The sequence below is a fragment of the Vanrija albida genome (assembly GCF_041260175.1).
Source record: "Vanrija albida strain AlHP1 chromosome Unknown contig_6, whole genome shotgun sequence".
In the NCBI taxonomy this organism is placed as follows: domain Eukaryota; kingdom Fungi; phylum Basidiomycota; class Tremellomycetes; order Trichosporonales; family Trichosporonaceae; genus Vanrija; species Vanrija albida.
This window is the reverse complement of record NW_027191425.1, coordinates 1,443,407-1,463,062: the sequence shown is the minus strand read 5'-3', so window position 1 is coordinate 1,463,062 and position 19,656 is coordinate 1,443,407. Positions and strand designations below refer to the sequence as shown.

At 64.6% G+C, this 19,656-nt stretch overlaps 9 protein-coding genes and 1 non-coding gene across 10 annotated transcripts; 4 read left to right on the top strand and 6 right to left on the bottom strand.

Moving 5' to 3' along the window:
- Positions 1 to 156: 156 nt before the first annotated feature.
- Positions 157 to 1,929, top strand: Q8F55_007950 (uncharacterized protein; the record flags this gene model as incomplete). Its single annotated transcript, XM_069356358.1, has 2 exons — positions 157 to 607; positions 644 to 1,929. The coding sequence occupies 2 exons, from the start codon at positions 157 to 159 to the stop codon at positions 1,927 to 1,929; spliced, it is 1,737 nt and encodes a 578-aa protein (XP_069206199.1).
- Positions 1,930 to 2,037: 108 nt separating this feature from the next.
- PBP2_2 (PAB1 binding protein) lies at positions 2,038 to 3,090 on the bottom strand (the record flags this gene model as incomplete). Its single annotated transcript, XM_069356357.1, has 1 exon — positions 2,038 to 3,090. One exon carries the CDS (start codon positions 3,088 to 3,090, stop codon positions 2,038 to 2,040), a length of 1,053 nt encoding a protein of 350 aa, XP_069206198.1.
- Positions 3,091 to 3,514: 424 nt separating this feature from the next.
- PBP2_1 (PAB1 binding protein) lies at positions 3,515 to 5,001 on the bottom strand (the record flags this gene model as incomplete). The annotated part of the gene is made up of 7 exons (XM_069356356.1): positions 3,515 to 3,750; positions 3,803 to 4,115; positions 4,153 to 4,246; positions 4,303 to 4,418; positions 4,473 to 4,568; positions 4,616 to 4,796; positions 4,850 to 5,001. The coding sequence occupies 7 exons, from the start codon at positions 4,999 to 5,001 to the stop codon at positions 3,515 to 3,517; spliced, it is 1,188 nt and encodes a 395-aa protein (XP_069206197.1).
- A 1,216-nt stretch (positions 5,002 to 6,217) lies between these two features.
- On the bottom strand, positions 6,218 to 6,312 carry Q8F55_007947. The gene has a single exon. It is a non-coding gene; the product is annotated as a tRNA-Val (tRNA).
- Positions 6,313 to 7,260: 948 nt separating this feature from the next.
- Positions 7,261 to 8,497, top strand: Q8F55_007946 (uncharacterized protein; the record flags this gene model as incomplete). Its single annotated transcript, XM_069356355.1, has 4 exons — positions 7,261 to 7,549; positions 7,586 to 7,912; positions 7,948 to 8,263; positions 8,299 to 8,497. 4 exons carry the CDS (start codon positions 7,261 to 7,263, stop codon positions 8,495 to 8,497), a joined length of 1,131 nt encoding a protein of 376 aa, XP_069206196.1.
- A 1,221-nt stretch (positions 8,498 to 9,718) lies between these two features.
- Q8F55_007945 (uncharacterized protein) lies at positions 9,719 to 13,196 on the top strand (the record flags this gene model as incomplete). The annotated part of the gene is made up of 8 exons (XM_069356354.1): positions 9,719 to 10,134; positions 10,194 to 10,246; positions 10,285 to 10,407; positions 10,455 to 10,529; positions 10,579 to 10,894; positions 10,933 to 11,360; positions 11,396 to 12,191; positions 12,230 to 13,196. The coding sequence occupies 8 exons, from the start codon at positions 9,719 to 9,721 to the stop codon at positions 13,194 to 13,196; spliced, it is 3,174 nt and encodes a 1,057-aa protein (XP_069206195.1).
- A 355-nt stretch (positions 13,197 to 13,551) lies between these two features.
- TIM9 (protein transporter tim9) lies at positions 13,552 to 14,029 on the bottom strand (the record flags this gene model as incomplete). The annotated part of the gene is made up of 4 exons (XM_069356353.1): positions 13,552 to 13,568; positions 13,615 to 13,696; positions 13,811 to 13,906; positions 13,964 to 14,029. 4 exons carry the CDS (start codon positions 14,027 to 14,029, stop codon positions 13,552 to 13,554), a joined length of 261 nt encoding a protein of 86 aa, XP_069206194.1.
- Positions 14,030 to 14,375: 346 nt separating this feature from the next.
- Positions 14,376 to 15,594, top strand: Q8F55_007943 (uncharacterized protein; the record flags this gene model as incomplete). Its single annotated transcript, XM_069356352.1, has 4 exons — positions 14,376 to 14,447; positions 14,499 to 14,871; positions 14,921 to 15,156; positions 15,190 to 15,594. The coding sequence occupies 4 exons, from the start codon at positions 14,376 to 14,378 to the stop codon at positions 15,592 to 15,594; spliced, it is 1,086 nt and encodes a 361-aa protein (XP_069206193.1).
- Positions 15,595 to 16,038: 444 nt separating this feature from the next.
- RPS26A (40S ribosomal protein eS26) lies at positions 16,039 to 16,700 on the bottom strand (the record flags this gene model as incomplete). Its single annotated transcript, XM_069356351.1, has 2 exons — positions 16,039 to 16,338; positions 16,605 to 16,700. The coding sequence occupies 2 exons, from the start codon at positions 16,698 to 16,700 to the stop codon at positions 16,039 to 16,041; spliced, it is 396 nt and encodes a 131-aa protein (XP_069206192.1).
- A 649-nt stretch (positions 16,701 to 17,349) lies between these two features.
- Positions 17,350 to 18,853, bottom strand: Q8F55_007941 (uncharacterized protein; the record flags this gene model as incomplete). The annotated part of the gene is made up of 4 exons (XM_069356350.1): positions 17,350 to 17,802; positions 17,845 to 17,952; positions 18,004 to 18,135; positions 18,581 to 18,853. The coding sequence occupies 4 exons, from the start codon at positions 18,851 to 18,853 to the stop codon at positions 17,350 to 17,352; spliced, it is 966 nt and encodes a 321-aa protein (XP_069206191.1).
- Positions 18,854 to 19,656: the final 803 nt, after the last annotated feature.

Genomic DNA, 19,656 nt, shown 5'->3' with positions numbered 1-19,656 from the left:
GACGCGTCAGCGGTGTGGCACGGCCATGGTACGAGCTGGACTGGTCGTCGGCGACATCCGCGCCGACGTCATAAGCGGTGCTGAAGTCGCTGCGGGTGTTGCGATCCGCAACCTCAAAAGCAACCACGCCGGCATCCGACCTCCTCCCCACACGCAATGCTCGTCGCCGCCCTTATCCTCGCAGCGGCCGCGGCCGCCGCCCCAGCGCTGCACGAGCCTCAAGAGCCGCTCGCCGCCCCCCGCGGCCTGCTGAAGGACAGCACGCTGCGCTACCTCGAAGACGCGCGCGCGCACTGGGGCGTGCCGGGCTTCTCTGTCGCCGTCGTCGCTGGGCCCGAGTACACCGGCGGCGGCTGGCGGGAGGAGCTGCGCGGCTTCGGCGTGGCCAATGCGGCCGGCACGCCGGTCGACGAGGACACGCTGTTCGCGATCGCGTCCAACTCGAAGCACACGACGGCGCTGTGCGTCGGCCTGCTTATTGAGCGCGGGGTGCGCCTGCCCTCGGGGGAGAAGCTCGACTGGAGCACCAAGATCAAGGACATCCTCCCCGAGTGGAGGCTGCAGGATACTTACGCGTCCGAGCACGCCGATATCACGGATCTGTTGTGTGCGTGAGCGCTGCAACCAGAGCTGACGGCCGCAGCAATGCGCACAGGGCAACCCTCGCACGACCTCGCGCACGTCGACGAGCCGGCCGAGGCCACGGTCGCCAACCTGCGCCACCTGAAGCCGTCGCTCGAGATCCGACAGGCGTTCCAGTACAACAACGCGCACTACATCACGCTGTCGCTCGTCGTCGCGCGGCTCTCGGGGCACGAGTACACGCGCTTCGTGGCCGACAATATCTTCGGCCCGCTCAACATGAGTGCGGCGAGCTACGACCACGCCGCGGTGAGGAAGAGCGCACACGCGTCCGACGGGTTCACGCACGCCGGCGTCAACAAGACGCGGTGCCGCGAGACGTCGAGTGGCCCGGCGCACATGGACGTCAGCTGCACTGGTGAGGTGAAGAACATCGGGTGGTGGATCAGGTCAAAGGCGACGAGCGAGGCCGGCGCAGGCGGCATCATCCTCAGCGCGGCTGACGCGGCGAGGTGGCTGCGCGAGCTGCTCTCGCCGCGGGTGCTTCCCCAATGGCTCATCGAGAAGACGGGCACGCCCGCGATGGTGACCCCCACCGGGATCGCCGACGGCATCCCGGGGTGGAGCAGCAGCGGGTACGGGCTCGCGCAGGTCATCAACCATGTGCGCGGGCACAAGTTTGTGTGGCACACGGGCGGGCTGCCGGGCCAGATGAGCCTCGTCGGGCGCGTGCCGGAGCGCGGGCTCGGCGTCGCGATATTCACAAACGACGACGTCTTCGGCACGGGCCTGCACATGGTCGCGCTGGCGCGCATCCTCGACGACTTGCTGGGCCACGAGGAGGTAGACTACGAGCCGGCCATGTTCGACGCCATGTTCCCCGCGACGGCTGAGTGGCCCGCGCCGCCGCGCTGGCCGGAGCCACCCAGCAGCTGGGACGTGGCGGGGACGTATAAAGCCGAAGGCTACGGCGCGGCGGCGTTCGCGCCGCTCGACCTGCTCGCCGAGGGGCGCGACAGCACGCACCGCGCCGTCGTCACCGCGCTGCGCGAGGTCGAGGGGCTCAACCTCGCCTCACCCGTCTTCCTCGCGCCGTTCAACAAGGTCTTCGCGTCCCACCTCGCGCTGACCCACTTTGACGGCGAGCTGTGGAACGTGACCGCCCTGCTCGCGTTCCACCCGGATAACGGCGAGGACGTGGTCGCGCAGAACTCGGGCAGCGGGCCTGCGGTCGTGACGCCGAGGGGCATTGGCATGTTCGGCATGTGGTCGCGCAGTGCGCGGGTGAAGCAGCCGGTCGTGGAGGGCGTCGAGGACGCGGCCGAGGCGTGGTTCGCGAGGCAGTAGGGCCTTTGGCCGCAGGCAGTAAAAGGCCCTTGGCCAAGTTTGTAGTGAGCAATGCAGAGACCAAGCCGGAAGACAACCTACAACCCTGCATGCAGACATACAACACAGCTATACAACCCCCGCCCCCAGCCACCGGTCCACCTCGCGCGGCTCCATGACGCCCTCCCAGCGCCCGCTCGCAAACCACTCCTCCATGCTCACAAACTCTGCGACGCCCTCGCGGCCCTCGACGCCGAGGTACTGCGCGTAGCCGGCGTACACTGCGTCAAAGTATGCCGCGCACTCGTCCGCCACGCTGCCGCCCTCGTGCGCGGGGAGCACGGCGACGGGGTCGAGCGCCGCGGCGTTGACGATGGTCAGCGCGAGCTCGGGGACGCGCTCGTGCGCCACGACGGCGAGGCGCTTGAGGAAGCGGCCGACCCACGTGCCGTTGATCCACGGGAGGGCTGCGCCCTCTAATCGCGAGTCGTGCGGCCGCGGCGTGGGGCGCCACGTCTCGCCGCGCTCGGTCCAGAAAACGACCGTTAGATGCGGGCACAGCCTCGGGAGCGCGTTCACGAGCCCCTGCGCCGAGCACCCCCTCGCCTCGTACTTTACGCTCGCGCCCACGGTCGCCATCTCGCACGGGACGACGACGACGAGCTCGCACGCGGCCCGCGGGAAGATGTAGTCTGGCACCCGGTCGAAGAGGAGCGGCGCGTTGCGCACCACCAGCCGCTTGGGCTTGAGGTTGGCGAGCGGGGCCGTGAGCGCAGGGTCGGAGCGGTACACCGTCACGCCGTGGATGAGCATCGGCCCTCCGCCGCGGTGCGAGAGCCACACGCGGACCGTGTGCAGGTTTGGCAGCGGCGGGAGGAGGAGGCCGCGCGGCGCGCTCGTGCGGAACGGGTTGAGCTCGAACTCGAGGGTGCGGGCGTGCGCCGCGAGCTGCGGGCTGAGCAGCGGCCAGCGCAGCGGCTGGCCCGACACGTCGACGTGCAGGTGCGCGTAGACGCGCGGCAGGAAGAGCGCGTGCGCCGTGCGGTTTGTGCGCATGAGCGCGGCGAGGGCGGCGCGCGGAAGCGCGGCCCACACGTCGGCGAGGACTTCGTTCGGGAGCGTAGAGAGCCGGCCGAGGTCGGGCCCGCCGTCGGCGTCGGCGTCGGGCGCGGCGTGGCCCATCGTGTTTGGCCGGTGGCGGGGCGATGGCACTGGCGATGACAATGGCGATGATGCCAAAGCTGGCCCGAGAAGCGCCAGAGTCGCCAAAGCCATGGCCGGCATGGCCCAGCCAGAGGTCACCCGAGGTGGAGGTCGGTCTGACCCGATGACGTAACGGTGGCGACAGCGCCGTGCTTGACGGCGTCTGGCGACGAGCAACCGGTCAGTGACGCTGCAGCGACGCCGCAGTGCCGGCGAAGAGCAACACCGCCGCCACAACTCCCCAACCCCCGCGATAATTAACCTACTCGCAAGTCTACAGTGTCGCCGTATTCACTACTACGCGCCGGCCCCAGGGCACACACGCCCCATCCATCTCATCTGATGTAATCTCTCGACTTGGAATTTCCCGACTCTCTCATAGTTGTAGTACACGGCTGTACACCTAGAAGCTTCCCTGCTGGTGCTCACCCGCAGCCTTGGCCTTCTCAGCCTCGAGGCGGTGGTACAGCATCTGGACAGCAATGTTGATGTTGTTGGGCTGCCCAGTGATAGTCACAAGACGCTCGTCCGGGTTGGCAACCTGGCCAGGGCCCGGCGCGGTACCGGGCTCGGTCACGCGAATCTGACATTGAGATTGCGAGCGGATTTCGTTGATCTTGACACCAGCCTTGCCGATGACTACGGTGGGTTAGCGCCGCACAGGCGGGCGTGGGAATCCCAGCCTACTCACTAGCGCCAACGAGCGAGTTGGGGATGAAGATCTGCTGTGTCTGGCTGCCGGGAGGCGGGGCAGGGGCCTGTCCACCTCCACCACCACCTCCACCACCACCGCCGCCACCACCACCACCGCCGCCGCCGCCGCCGCCACCACCGACAGGAGCCGATGGGGGAGCCTGCTGATAAGGCGCGGGCGCCTGCTGGCGGTATGCGCCGGCGTGGGTCGACGGGCCTGGGTTACGCTCCTGGTACTCGAGGAGAATCGTGCCAATGTAGTAGACGGCAATGTGGACAGCGTCGGCGACACCAGAGACGGAGAGAATACGCTGGACGTTAGCTAACAACCAAGAACCAATAGCTCACCTCGGTCGACCCAGGGAGCATGACCTCGCTGGCGTTGAGACGAGCACCAGAGGCCTCCTGAATCTCCTTGATCTTCGCACCACCCTTGCCAATACTGCGCGTTTCAGCACTGCCCAGCGCCCACGCCACGCGCGCCCGACTCAGACTCACACGCTACCCATGCGAGAGTTGGGAATGATAAACTTGATGGTCACAGCTCGGGATCCGGGAACAGATGCAACGTCAAAGGGCTCGTCGTTGATGCGGCGGACAATGAGACCAAATGCCTGTGCTGATCAGCGCGATTCACGCCAGTCGCTGCTCGTCCACGCTTCACGCACCTTGCTAACAGCGTCCAGGGGACCAAAGACGTTGAGTATCCGCTCGGGGTTGCCAGGGATAGACTCTGAGATGGTCACGCGAGCCCCCGACTTCTCCTGCACGGCGTCAGCATGTTCCCCCATTGCAGTGCCATCCAACTCACCCTGATCTCGTTGACATGAGCGCCCGCACGACCAATGATGACACTGGCGTCCTGGGTAACGATCAAGGCGCGCATCGAAATCTGCTGCGCAGGGGGCTCTCCAGGCTTGGCCGGAGTCGCGGGGATCGAGGTGGGAGGGGCCGAGATGGTGGCGCCGGAGGAAGGGCCGGCCTCACCGGCGCTAAGGGGGGCAGTCAGCAGATGCGCGCGCGCGCCCAAAGCAACGGCACTCACCTCTCGGTCGGGTGGTTGGCATCCTCCATCTTCTTGTCCGAGATCTTGGGCTTGATGTCCTTGGAAGGGGAAGACTCCTCGCGCGCGCGCTTTGCAGTGTTGTCGGGCAGAGGCGAGGCCGGGCGCTTGGTAGCTGCGGGCGCGTCGGACATTATAGTCAGGCGAGCGCAGGGGGGGCGACAAGCAGGATTGTTGACGAGCGTGTGAGTTTTGTTTGTGTGTGTGGTGTGTGTGCAGCGACTCTGTCAGTGGGTCATGTTCACACGTCAAGTAGCAGCCACGCGCGGTAGGGGCAGTGTGTAGCAGGCGGCAGGCGGCAGGCGCGAGCAGCAGCGGAGCGGAGCGGATGGCGGTGTGGTCGGTATGCCGAGCGAGGTAGGTCGTGGGTCATGGGTCGGCGGAAAGGAAGGTGGTGGTGGTGGTGGTCGGGGGCGGTGGTGGGCGAGAACGAACGGGAAGGAAGAGAGGTCAGGTGGGAGGAGGGGGTGCGGGAGAGAGGCTGAAAGCTGTACTCACAGTCGTGTAGTGGACTGGTCGTGATGGTTGGGAGGGTATGAGGTGAGCAAGGCCGGGGTGGTGGTTGCTGCTGCTGCTGTGGATTGTTGACGACGACGTCGCGTCTGTCTCTTGTCGCGATTGTTTTGCGAGGGGCCGGTAGGGGCGGGAGGGTGGGGAAGGGGGGGAGTGGGAGGGGGAGGGGGGGAGTGGGAGGGGGAGGGGAAGGGGAGGAGGGGGGGAAGGGGGTGGGGGTGGATGTAAGAGTTGTTGTTGTCGCCGAAGAGGTTGATGGACGAGAAGGAAGGACGAGGAGGTTCAAGGCAGCGACGATTGATTGTGCGGCGCGGCGGCTGGCTGTCCGGATGCAGCGACGGCAAGTGGGTGGGTATATTGGGTTCTCACAGTGGGGAAGGGCCTAGTTTGGTGCCGCTGACGCCGCGACGCCGCCCGCTCGCTCACATCAGTGATGCTACAATCTTCCTTGGTGACAGACACACTTGACTTGGGCCGAGTTGGATGCATTAGCCAGGCGCCAGGCGTCAAACCTGTCCGACTTGAATGCATATCTTCACGAGCTTGAAGGACGAAAGCAGGCCTCGAGTCCCGCAGCCCCGCCCGCCTGGCCTGGTTCAGAGTCACGCTGCCTTCCCCCCACCCCGCGTCCCCCTCCGTGGCTGCGTGCCGGCGCCTCAAGCCTCGTCGTCTGTGCATCTCTTGTCTTCTTCGTGCTGGCTGCAGTCAATCTCTTGGCCTTGTCGACTCTTCAAGTCGTTGTAATCTTAGTCTAACGCACAGACCGCCTGATTAGCGGCGTTTCATTTCCCCGACCCCGTGGCGTCCAAGGGACGGCTCAAGCCAAAAAGCAAATGCTAGCCTTAGAGGGGGTCGAACCCTCGACTTCACGCGTCCCAGATACCAAGGCATTCCTGTGAAGCGTGCGCTCTAACCAACTGAGCTATAAGACTTGTAGTGCGAATCGCTGGTATCAACCCTGCCCCTGCGCCCTTTGATCGCCCATCCTTTGCGCGTGGGACCCTCCTTTGTCCTCTTCCCCTGCCTTCTCTTCCCCCCCTCGACAGCCCCATCAGCTCATCTTGACGTAGAGTGGCGACGGGCAGATGCATTATTCAACAAACGGGCAACGAGAATGCTTGAGGTGCCTTCGGGCAGCCGGTTGAACGACACTGCCTCCAAAGAACCCCTTCCAGCTTTGACCTCACAGCCTTCGTCTGATCAGCAGGCCAATCCTTTCTCCGACGGCTAGCTGGACGATCGTTTCCGTGGGGAGAAGTGATGAGACGTAAACAACAGGTGCATGGGCCCAAGATGTGCCGGGACCGGATGAGACGCTTCACGCTGTGGCACCCGTCCCAGGGCGCCGGGGTTGACTAACCTTGGATCCCTCCGCCGCACTTGCACAGCAGACCCAACAGCACACACGACTCGTCACAACACAGACTTTGACTCCACACGTACCGCCCCTACGCGTCGCACACTCGCGGATAACCTTGTGGGCGGCGGGCATAGATCCTCCGCCGGATCCAAGATCGACAATGGCCGTGATGAGCTTGACGTCCGTCTCCGTGGCCGCTTGGCACGATCGGTGACTCATGCATCCAAGGCACACCCCGGTCCCCTCCTAGGATCATGTCCTCGCTAAGCCTGGCCCACAAGTGACTGCCTGCACCGGTTCCAAGAAACACCGCCCCCTGCGCACGCGTCTAACCTTATCATCTCCGTCTCCGTGGCACTCTTCCCCTTGCTGTGTTCGGTGGTGGTCAACCATGGCCGTGGCGTTTCGGCGTGCCCGTCACCGCACTCCAAACATCCACTCGACCGCTCGGCTTCCTCACGCGTCTCCACTATAAGATGCGCGTCCCGACCGATGCATATCTGTCATCCTAACCCCCGCCATGCTCTTCACACTCCCCCTCCTCGCGCTCGCGGCGCTCGCGTCCCCCGTCCTCGCGCAGGACGAGGCCGAATGGGTGCCATCGCTCCCCGGCATCTCCAGCGTCGACGCGCAGCCCAACACCAGCTCCCTCAAGCGCCAGAGGTACATCTGTCCCCCCGGGACGCAGTACTGCTCGGCGCGGACCTGCGCCCCCGTCGGCACCATGTGCTGCAATGCCGCGATCTACTGTCCGGCCGGCACCTACTGCCTCGTCAATGGCAGGTGCTGTCCCGTCGGCAAGCTGTGCTGTGAGTAAAGTGCAAGACCATGAAGCTGACAAGTAGACGCCGACGGTAGCCAGCGGCCGAGCCCGCCGCCGACCAAGCCCTCCGCGCCGTCCCAGCCACCTACCAAGCCGTCCGCACCGTCCCAGCCCCCGACTAAGCCCTCCGCGCCGTCCAAGCCCCCGACGCCGGGCCCGTCCAACAACCCCAACCCGAACCCCAAGCCGCCGACCAAGTCGTCGGGCATGAACGGGCAGAGGCGCCGCACCGTCGACCTCGAGGACGAGATCGAGTGGGAAGAGAGCTGGGAGACCGAGGTCTCGTGCGACCCCAGCGAGAAGGGCAAGAAGATCAACGCGACCGGCACCGCGACGTGGACCATCACGAGTGAGCCCTGCCTTGGGGACACGGCTAACCCCCAGACGAGATCATGGGCGTCGCGTTCTCCACGTCTGTCGACACCGACGAGGGCGCGAGCGCCGACGTCGGCTTCACGTACAAGCCTGGCGGGGAGGACAGCGGCGTCGAGCTCGAGCAGACGTTCGGCTTCGAGTCCCCTGGGCCTGAGGCGGGCGCGAACGCGACGTACGACGGCATCGCGACCGGCTGCGCCATCACGTACAAGTACGCTGTCAAGTGGACGCAGGGGGTCGTCAGCCAGGAGACTGAGCTGTCGTACACGATCCCCGAGATCATGAAGCGCGCCGCCGCGTCCGGGTTCAAGATCAACAAGATTGAGTGGGTGTGGTGTCTGGCTGAGCTGACGAACGCAGGGTGTTCGCGTCGGTCGAGGAGATGAATGCGGCCGAGGAGGCCAAGCCGCCGACGCTCCCGAGCGCTGGCACGACGGCCCCGCCTGGCGGCAGCGCCAGCGCCGTTCCGAGCGACACGTACACCACCAAGCCGAACGGCAAGGTGTGCAAGGTGAAGCCGACTGCGGGGGCGAGCGCCCGCCGCCGCAGCCACCTCTAGGAGCGGCTGTAGCTTCGTTAGAATGCGTAGCGCGGTTAGAGTAGACGCCTGAGCCTCGGCTGGATGTTACTTCTGTCGCGCCGTCGCGTGACTCGCTGCACTCGTTGTCGTGCAGCTGTCAGAGGCCCCGGGTAGCCGTTCTAGAAGGAACCACGGTCGCACAGAGTGTGAGAGACAACAAAGTGTGGGACTGTTCGCACGGGCTCGTGGCGGCGTGTTGTTGTGGCTGACCCGCTTGGACTTGGTGCGGGAGATGCGTGAGTTGCCGCTCCTCGCAGGCTGCAGACGTCTCGGTCGCATCGTCCGACTACGTACATGCACTGCAGCATGCAGCAGGTGTTTGCATGCTGCATACATGGCAGCTAGTGCCCAGCCCGACAGCAGTCGCGTCGCGCTTCGCCTCGCGCCTCACTCGCCCAGCGGAGCCAAACCGACGTGTCGCCACGTGGCAATGACGGGTTTTGCACTTGTTGACTGCAAAGCTTTACGCGACGCAATGACAGCTTCGAGTCGCGTTTGCGCATGCATCACTGCAGCAACATGCATTGTTGGTCGCGTCGCGGGCGAGGCATGCACGCGCACCACGCCATGCTACAGAACAATGCTCGCTCGAGACCTCTGGACGCGTGCCAGGCGTTGTGTGCCTTTTGGTGTGGCCGTCCAACCAAACGGTCCGAGGGGGGTGCGGTCTCCGTGCCGCCGCCTCACCGCGCCGTCCAGTGTCCTCGTCTCTCTCCGCCGACCGACTGACCCAACAAGCCGTCGAGCAAACTACACTCCCACCCCACCACTCCCTTTTCCCTTCGATAAACTCGACGCACCCCGCCACCCCGGCACTGCAGCCCCCACCCCCTCGGGCTCTCAAAGCGCAGAGCCTCATCGCCAAGGTACCCCACGCACGCCAGACGCGTCCACCCCCGCCGGTGCATATATACTCGCCCTACCCTTACACCCTTGGCTTCGTGTTTGTGTCACCACTCTTCTCCTTTCTTCATCCTCGCAACGCTCCAACAGATCCATCCAAAGCATCGACACGGCACAGCGTCGCAGCGCACCACTCTCCAGCCCACTCGACATCAGTGGTGCTGCCACCATCGCCCCCCTCCCGGTCGCGCTCTGAATTTCCTTGTTGTTATTCTACAACCCGACCTGGCGCTTGCCTAATACCTCAAGGACCCCCCGCGCGCTCTACACTCGCCACCGTGGGCACCCTCGCCCATCATGCCCCTCCTCAAGCGCAAGCCGGTGCTCATGCACCACCTGCCATCATTCGGCGCCATTGTCCAGCCTGTGAATCCACCGGCAAACCCCGCAGCGACCTCCACCGCCGACGGCCAGTCCGACCCCTCCGCGCCGGCACCACCACCACCGCCCGCTGCGGCCCCCATCGATCTCCCGCAGGACGCGAATGATGACGACGAGCAGCTCGACAAGCTTCTGACTGCACTCAACGATCCCGTGCTTGCCGCACCTCCACCACGGCGCAGCAAGGTCGACAAGGTCAACGGACAGGCAGCCCCCGTCAACGGAGGTCCCAATGCTCTGGCGCAGCCGCCCCTGCCGGGCCCAAGCTACCGTGTGAAGAACGTCGAGGTGTTCTACATGCCCGAGACGGGAGAAATCTTCCTCGATTATGAGTGAGTGGGGCGTAGGCTGCGCGATGACGGCGGGCGATGACAGTGCTGACCCGTCCCAGGTCATACGCGGCAAGGAGGGCGTTCTACGACCTGCCGTTGTTTCAATGTGAAGGTGCGTGGCTAAAGAGGTGTGGCTGCTGACGCTGGCAGTGAGCGGCAGGTCAGCCCTGTCCTTCTTCGACGCGCGTGAGAATGAGACGTACGAGGTCAGGCAGCTGCACGCGAGGTTCCCGAAGCCGCTCAGGAAGGCCGTGTTGCTGTCGGTCCAGTTCCGTGAGTAGCAACAAATTTCTATCCGCCTGGTGCTGACGCTGTAACAGAGGTCGAGGGCAAGCTCGAGACGCTGGCCGACAAGATCTTTGAGCGCTTCGTCAACCGATTCTTTGACGACGAGAGTGGGTCTAGCTTCCGAAGGACAGCGAGTTGTACGCTGACACCACACAGAGGTGTTCGTCGACGTCCAGGGTGACAAATACCTCGCCCGCATCGTTCGAACGTTCCCGCCCAAGAACTTGGTTCTGCCTCCCGGGGTGCAGGCCCCGTCCTATCACCCCTATGCCACCGACCTCAACCTGGACCTCGCGGATGTCGACGAGCACGACGACCCCATGAAGTACTTCTACCAGGTCCGCTTGATCGAGGAAGGAGGCGAGGTCGGTGCCGAGTACGCGAGCACCAACGGCGCCAGCCACGAGGAGGACGATGGCAAGGGAGAGAAGTGGCAGGGAAGCGTGATGGAGGTCCAGGCGGACAAGATCAGGTGAGTGCTGCCTTTGGGAGCTGCCAGCTAACGTTTAGCCGCGACCGCATCAACTTCTCTCGTGCCATGCTCAAGCGCTTCATCCGCGACTGTGTCAGCCGTGACGCCGCAATCTGCTCGCCGTGGCTCGTCAAGAAGCCCGTGGCGGCACGCTATGCCATCCCGACTGAAATGCCCGAGGCGCAGAGGCTCCGTATCATCGAGGCCAAGGAGCGCCAGATGGGCAAGCGAAAGCGTGACCGAGAGGACCGTCTGGGCCTGCCTCACAGCGACGACGAGCTGGCAGACGAAGACCACCCACAAAAGAAGACAAAGAAGACCAAGGAGGAGAGGGACAGGGAGAGGGAGCAGAACAAGCTCAACAAGGAGAGCGAAAAGGAGCGCATCAAGCGCGAGAAGGAGGAGGAGAAACGCAGGGAGGAGGAGGAGAGGAAGAAGAAGAAGCCCAACAAGTACCCATGCGAGGGTGAGTTGGAAGCCTTTGCTCGCGCTGACTTGTAGACCTTCTGCTCGAATATTCTGCAGAGAGAGAGGGCGCCCAAGGCAAGCCAGAGGTTCGACCCGCGCCAAACAAGCAGGTTCCCTTCGGCGAACAGTTCGAGAAGTTCCTCTTGTCGTGGAGCTTCCTCAACGTCATGGGCAAGCCGCTCGGCCTGTCGCCCTTCACACTGGACGACTTTGAACAGTCGCTCTACCACACCGACCCTTACACCGCCCCAGTCCCTCTCCTCACCGAAATCCACGCCGTGCTCCTCAACGCTCTCATCAAGGATTCGACGGATGGGCACGAGCCTGTGCGCCCATTGGCACTCACAGGTCAGATGCCTGACAACGACACGGATTACTGGGAGGGTACCAAGGGCGCGACTGCCGAGACGTTGCGCCCTATTGTCGAGCCCATGGCGGAAACCTGGAAGACCAGGGAGCTGTCTCGCCGCGATAGCCGCAAGGGCTGGGAGAACGCGCTCGTTGGGTGTCTCTGGGAGCGGGCAACATTAGATACGATGCCCCAGTACCTGGACAACATCTTATACCTCACGTTTGAGGACAAGCCTGCGCCGACTCGCCCGACATGGTCGACTGGCCCCAGCTCAAACACCAGCCACGGGTTAATCGCGGCCAAGCCGGATCGCAGGTACACCAGCCTGCACTTTGTGCACAAGCTCAACATTCTCAACTTTTTGATCGAGCTCGTCGCCCAGACGGCTTTGATACGCGACTTTATGGAAGAAGCGACTGCGGCTCTCACCGAAGTCCGCAAGGACCAAGTGGAGCTGAGGCGAGACCTTCGCAGAGTGTGAGTGGCAGGTTGCTGGGTTGTGCTAACGAATGCAGTCGCGCGGAGAGGGAAGCCTTGGAGCCGAAGAATGAGGAGGGAGAGAATGGCGGCGAGGACGCGGACGGAGACGTTTCTATGTCTGTCGTCAAGGAGGAGGCATCTTCAAGAGCCGCCTCGCCCAACGGCCACGCAAATGGGACGATCGACGCGGATGAGCTCGACGGTTCGATGCTGGACGACCGCTCCCGCGCGTCGTCAGTGGCCTCAGATGTCGGTCGCGCCAAGTCGGGTGCGCAGCGCCGCAAGGCCATGCTGGAGAAGGCGGCCGAGCGTGAAGCTGAGGAAGCACAAAAGCTCGCCAAGGCTGCAAAGGAACGCCAGGAGTCCAAGGCGAAGAAGGCCGAGCTCAAGCACATCCAGACTGAGAAGAAGCGTCTCGCGGACGAAGAGGCGGCTCTCGACACGCAGCTCAAGCAGTTGGAGTACGATTTCCGCCGTCACTTCTACACGCTGCGCACTCGTCCTCTTGGAAGCGATCGCTTTGGCAACAAGGTTTGGTGGATCGACGGTCTCGGCAGCTCGCCGCTGTACAACGAGTCGGGCAAGGTCATCTGGGGCACTGGACGGCTGTACATCCAGGGTGCCGATGACCTCGAGGTCGAGTTCTGCCGAATCCCTGCAGAGCTGTCGCCAGAGGATACCGAAGCAAGGCGCGACAAAGAGGAAGGCGAGGGACGCCTGGCGCCTGGTCAATGGGCGTCATACGACACGCCAGAGCTCGCCAACGAGTTCTTCAAGTGGCTCAACATCCGGGGCACGCGCGAGATGTACCTGCTGCGCGCGCTCAACCCATGGTGGCCCGACATCATCGAGAGTATCACGCGGCGCCGGGTTGCGCAGGGCCTCGATGTCGCGGCGGATTCCGAGCGCCGCGCTCGGCCTACGCGCCGGGTTGCGGGCGGCGACGAGCCCGAGGGCTACCTCGGGTGGAGGAACAAGCGTGCTGCTGGGGGTAAGGAGTAGGAGTAGGAGGGATAGCATATAGGCACCCGTGTCAGTGTCTCTGTCACTACATTTGCATTGCCGTAGAGCATGGCCATGGATAGCATTGGGCGTGGCGGGGGGTGGGCGCGGGCTGGTCGGTCGTCACAGTCAGTGGGAGATCCAGTGTCGGGCGTCACGAGTTGGCCGCCGTGGCCGTCGTCAGCGTCGTCGGGCATCCCACCGCCTTCCAGTCCGTCGCCGATGCGGGTGGGTCACCGCCGCTCGCCCACCACCTCGCCGGTCGCCGTCGCCGTCGCCTTGCCGCGCCGCGCCGCGCCGCGCCCACCGCCGTCCCGCGTCCAGAGAGGTAGTTGTACATCAATGCTCATCACTACTACTGCTTCATTTGTTCTGCGGCGGTCAGCGGCGAGTCGAGGAAACACACGGCCCAACGCACCGGCGTTGTGCTCGGCAAAGCGGGCACCAACACGCTCCGAGTGCTTGAGGAACTTGTCGGCGCAGTTGTTGACGCAGTTGGTCTGGTGTGGTGTGAGCGCGCCGTCCATGGCCGTCGGCGGGAGGGCAGGTCGTCGCTGCGTCGCTGCGGACTTGCCGCCGAGCCGCCCACCACGCCGCCCCCAGCCCCAACCCACCTCGTTGGTCGTCAACGCCTTGGAGGTAAAGTCCTGGGCGCAGGCGTTGAAGCAGCGCTCCACGAGGCCAGAGTAGAGGCGCATAAAGTCGTCCATCTGGGGTGTGGGTCAGCCTCGTCTCGTCTCGTCGCGGCCCTCTGCGCGCCAACTCACCTGCTTGCGCTCAATGACCTTGGTCATGTGCGCCTGCTCGGCTGCGCTGAACTGGGAGAAATCCATGGTGTGTGTGCTGGGTGGTGGGATGAGTGAAGGCGCTGTTCGGGTGCGTTGCAGACGAAAAATCGGGCAGCCGGAGGGATGGTGGCGGAGGTGCGCGGCTGCGCGGCGGCAACTGGCCAGGAACGGTCAACCACGAGCCAAGTGCGACGAGGCGAGCGACCAACTCGTCGGCGTCATTCCACAGCCCGCAAGCAGCCAGCAGCGACAACGGCGAGTACAAAGCAGAGACACGCCCGACTTCCCCACCCTCCTCCCATCCACCCACCCGCGCACCGCGCCGCACCCCTCAACCACCTACCCCACCCCCCCACCAGCCACCACGCCGCGCGCTACGAGGAGCAGCAACATGCCGCCTGCAGTCACGGCTGCAGCGCGGCGCGCCAAGCGCGTGATTGAGAGTGCTACGCCGGAATCGAGTGTGCGTGCCCGCCGCCGCGCCGCCGTGCTGCCAGTGCTGACTTGCGCCCAGGAACCCGAGGAGCACGACGACGACGGCGAAGGCGACGAGGACGACGAGGACGCGGGCGACGACGACGGCGAGGACGAGGTCGAGGAGGAGGTCGAGATGGAGATTGACGACGAGGTCGAGGACGAGGAGGGCGCGGGCGGCGACGAGGGCGAGGACGGGGACGGCGACGGCGACGGGGACGGCGACGATGACGACGAGGACGAAGCCGAGGAAGACGACGATCTCGACGACGACGACGACGAGTCCGCCGCGCCCAGCCCGTCGGGGCTCAAGATCAAGCTGCGCGTCGCGGCCGACGAGGGGCGGGGCAAGCGCGCCGCGGCGCAGAAGGCGGCCAAGAAGACGAAGCGGACGGCGCGGGAGGCAGAGTTGGGTCAGTTGGCGTGGCACCAGACGGGCGCGAGACTAGCTGACCCCCACAGGCTCGGACCAGGACGAAGTCTACGACGAGGACGACAGCCGCGCGCCCTCGCCCTCGAAAATGACGGCGCGCCAGCGCGCAAAGCAGAACAAGGACCTGCAGGACACGCTCATCTCCCTCCCGGACGGGCAGCCAAAGGTCAAGCCCGTGCTGACCGAGGCCGAGCGGCTGCAGAAGCGCGAGGAGATGGCGCGGCGGCGCAAGCGGCAGAACGAGCAGCGGCTCCAGGACGAGCAGGTGGGCAGGCCCTACTTTCCAAGCTGATGGCAGGACCAAACGATCAACAGGCTGCTGCGTGCGCAGACGGGGCGCTCCAGGTCCAAGCTGGACGGGCCGAGCCCGATGCCCGACGCGAACGGGGAGGACAGCGGCGCGGCGCCGAGCGGCGCCACGAGCCCGACCAAGCGGTCCGCACCCCCGCCCGACGGGGTGCGCTACGTCTCAGCGCTGCGCGGGGACGACGTCGTGCTCAGCGTGAGCGTGCGCGCCGGCCGTGAGGGCTGGCTCGACGTCGGCGGCGGCGGCGGCGGAGAACGGGCTGAGGGGCGCGACGCGCGCGGGCTGTGCGCGGCAAAGGGGTGTGCCCAGCCGCGCAAGTACCGCTGCGTGGGGCGGTTCGAGACGGGCGGCTGCTCGCTCGCGCACCTCAAGGAGGTGGAGGCGGCGCTCAAGTAGTGGCGGGGTCTGGGGGGAGAGACTACATAGTACTAGTGTTGCCATTGCATATGATTAGAGCTGCGGCGGGGAGGCTTGCAACGCTGGGCGTAATGTGATGCGCTCTGCGCTCTGCGCTCGCAGGCGGCTACGCGTCGAACAAGCTGTAGTACAACGGCGATCTGGCGACCGACTTGTCAGACTCTGCAAGACTCTGCGCCACTTTTGCACGCCAGCGCACGCAGCAGCCCTCGCCACGACCCAGCCACACCCACACCCGCGTCAGTACTCTGCCCACACTCGCGCCTGGCGCCGCGTCACTCGCACGCTGCGCGTGCTCGTGCGCGTGCTGCTGTGGAGACGGACTTCATCACGCTATGATCCATGACCCAGTCCAAAGCTACCAAAGCAAACTACCAGCCGCCGCACGTCGAAGGTCGGCGTCGGTGGAGCCGCGCCGCGAGTTTACGACGAGGCCTGGGCCTGCTTGGCGGCAAGGGCGGCGGCAACGGCGGGGTTGACGCGCTTGCCGTCCTTGAAGATGGCGCGGGGAGGGGGGGCACGGTTCTTGCGCGAGTTGATGGCTCCGGGCTTGTCCGAGCGCACGCGAACAACCTTGGCGTGGATGGCGCACGAGACGCAGTAGGCAAGGCGGACGTAGAGCTTGGGGAGAGCGTACTCCGAGTAGACAGAAGCGTCGGAAAGGTCACGGACGGCGGCGGCCTCGACCATGTTCTTGACCGAGTTGCGCTTGATGGCCTTGTCCTGGGAGGTGGTTAGACTGTGCAAGAGAGCTTGACTGGTGTCTGGCTGGCTGCGGGCTCGCTGCGGGCGACGCAAAATGTTCTCGGGGCGGCGCCCACGACCGGTACGCCGCCATCACAGCGAGCACGACTAGCACGACGCTCTGCGCGCCATGCCCGCCGCGTCGTGTGATCCCTCTCTCCTCCAGGCCACCAATCGGCCAAATTTCTGCCCTTCGCGTCTCCCTCCAACCAGCCAGCCAGGCCACCATCCCACACCCTGCTCACCTTGGGAACGCAGCGCGAGCAGTTCGAGCAGCGAACCGAGCGGACGTGTCCACGTCCCTTCTTGTTGCGTCCTCCGCCCCTGCGCTTCTTGGTCATTTTGTCGACTGGGTGTGGTTAGCTCGGCTTTGAGAGTGGTGTCGGGGGAAATGTCGCGCGCGCTCGCTCGCTCGTCGTCGCTGCTTGCGTGCGTGCGGTGCGTCGCGCTGTCGATGGAGGAGGAAGGTATACCTACGTTTTGGTAAAGGGTTAGTGGTGACAAGACGGGTCTTGCAACTGTCACTTTGACAGTTTCAAGAGTGAGCGACGCCAGCGACCGACTGGCAGTGGGAGGGAGCTGCTGCCGGCCAGCGAGCCAGCCAGCCTGCGCCTGGCGGGCGACTCTGGGCGGAGGGCGACACTGGCTGGGGTGAAGACTGCACCGAAGCTGCCTGGTGTCGACGGGAGCAATCCACCGCCACTTGGGCAACGCCGCCGCGGCATCGGACTTAGCAGTTTCAGGCTTAACGCCGACGCGATGACCACGTGGCAGTCCCCACATGACGTCATCGACTCGGACTCGCTCGCCGCTGCACGATCGCTCAAGGCTCATCACCTCCATACAATCTACATATGTACAGTTCTCCTGGTACCTTTGTATCGCTCGCAGTCTACGACTTGACGAGCATGCTCTGCCCACTGCTGCCTGCTAACCACTGTTCACCCAGCTAACCCAGCTACTCCCTAACCCAGCTACGCCTTAACCCAGCTACTCCTTGCCCAGCTTGTTGCCGCCTCCCCATCGGTGGCCGCGATGCCTAGTGCCGTACTGGATCTCGGGCCCGTCATCGCCGTCGGGGTGCGAGAAGTCGGGGCGGAAGTCGCCTTTGTTGTCAACCTCGTCGTCGTCGTCGGTCTCCTCTTCGTCGGTCTTGTCCTCATCTTGCTCTATGCCGTCCTTGTCTGCCGCCTCGTCTCGGACCGCCGGTTCCGGCTCGATCAGCCCACCGGTCGCGTCATGCTCAGCCTTCCTCGCTGCCGCCTCGGCAGCAGCCTTTTCCCTCGCTTCACGGGCGAAACGCTCACGCTCGACGCGCTCCCTAACCACCTCGCGATCTGCCTCGAACAGGCGTTTGGCTGCCTCCGCCCGCCTGGCCTCCTCCGCCTTGGCATTCACTTTGCCAATGTTCTGGGTACTGAGGCGGGATTGAAGCTCGGGGAGCTGCAAGGGTCAGCGTGGCACCGCGTGGCTGAGGGGACTCACAGCAGCACGAAGCGCCTCAGTGGCGAGCGAGAGCTCGTACAGCCGTCGCTCCGAGCGGTCGAGCACAAACGTCTGCACAAAGTCATGTGTCTCGGAGCGGAAGCCCATCTGGAATGTCAGTCGTGGCTATGCGTGATTCGGCGGTGGGTAGCCACTCACATGAAGAGCAAGGAATTCACGTCCTCCAGGCGCAGCGAACACCTTGTTCTTGAGCGCAGGGTTGTCCGTCTTGAGGCGGCGGTACTTGTCGTCCGAATGCGTCTGGATGTTCTCGGCGATTTTGATCAGAGTCTGGGAGTGTGAGCATGGGCCGCGTTGTTTGAGCGTTAAGAGTCAGGTGGGTGGGCAAGGCAACACCCGGAGAGCGCGGTCAGACCTGCCGACGCAGCAAACATGCCTCCTGCACAGGCACCACCAGCGTCGCCCTTGAAGCAGCCATAGAAGCCTCATCCTTGAATGAGAGCATGGAGAGCATGGCAAGGAAAGCCGGGACTCTCGTCACCACCTGAGGAAGCCACGAGGCTGATGATGCGCGATCATCGGCGTCGCCCTGCCAGGCAGACCGCCAGCAACAGCGCGCACATTCCAGCTGAGTTGCTCGCCAGTGCTCGCCCGCTCCCCAAACCGCCCCTTCCCTCCGTGAGCAACAGGACCCAGCAGCCCCTCGCCGCGCCGACACCCCCGCCTTTGTAAGTGCCCTCCCTCCGCCTTCCCTCCCACGTCCCCCACCACTCACCTCAACACAGCCCACAGCCTGCGCGTAGCTGCTGTCCCTAATGATCCCCCTATTCAGGATCCGCGAGAGCTCGCGGCGGCGCTCGTTCTCCTCACGCGGCGCGGGGTGCGTCCACGCGGGGGGGAGGTGTGCGGGCGGGCGGCTGCCGAAGAGCGGAGTCGCGGCGCCAGGCGACGCGCTGCTCGACGCAGGCTCTGGGGCGGGAGGCGCGAGGCGCGCCTCGATCGCTGCGAGGCGGCGCGCGCGGGCGTCGTCGGCGGCGGCGGAGGACATTGTGGGTTGAGTGAGAGGAAACGGAGAGGAAACAACAAGCAACATGATGACGCGGTGCTCGGATGACGAGCCGGCCGGTCGGGTGGGTGGCGGGGATGGCCGTGCCTGGGTTTGATTCCGCCAAGTCGATAGTGGCGGTGTTGATTCATCGCAGCGGGCATTGATGAAACTGGGCCTTTGGGGCCGAGGTGATGGGGAGCAAGCACGGGTAGCGGCGCTGACTCGGGACTCGGTGCACTCGTAGCGAGCACGGCGAAGGACGCTGGCTGCAGCCTGGTACCACGGCCTCTCTGTGACGTCAGTTGTAGGGGGTCCGCGTGGCAGGTCTTGGTGGCGGCGCGTAGTTGTCGGTCACGCCGCTCGCCTATAGCAGACAAAGGCCTCCGTTTCGGACCACAAGGCCTTGCTTGGAGATCCATCTGCGTAGATATGGTGATTCCGAGGTGGCAGAGCCAAAGAAGGGGCTCCTGCGAGCAGCACTTGACTGTTTGTGGCGTGGCTTGGCTGGTGGAGGTAGAGAAAGGCGGCTCCTCGCCTCTAGTATGAAGTGGCAACCACCGGCAGCTCAGTCACTGTCCGAAGAGGGACGCCAGTGCACGAGACCAGGTCGTGCATGTCGTGCATCAGACCGACTATCGATTCAATTCAGCCCGTAGGGGCGCCCAGTTCTTCCTGTACTGCCAGTAATACAACTTCTCAACACCCAGAAACGTAGCCAACAACAGGCGTCCGTCCTCGATTCCGTCCTGCGCAATGCACTCATACCCCCTGAGGGCCTCGAGGATGATTCTGTCTGACGAAAC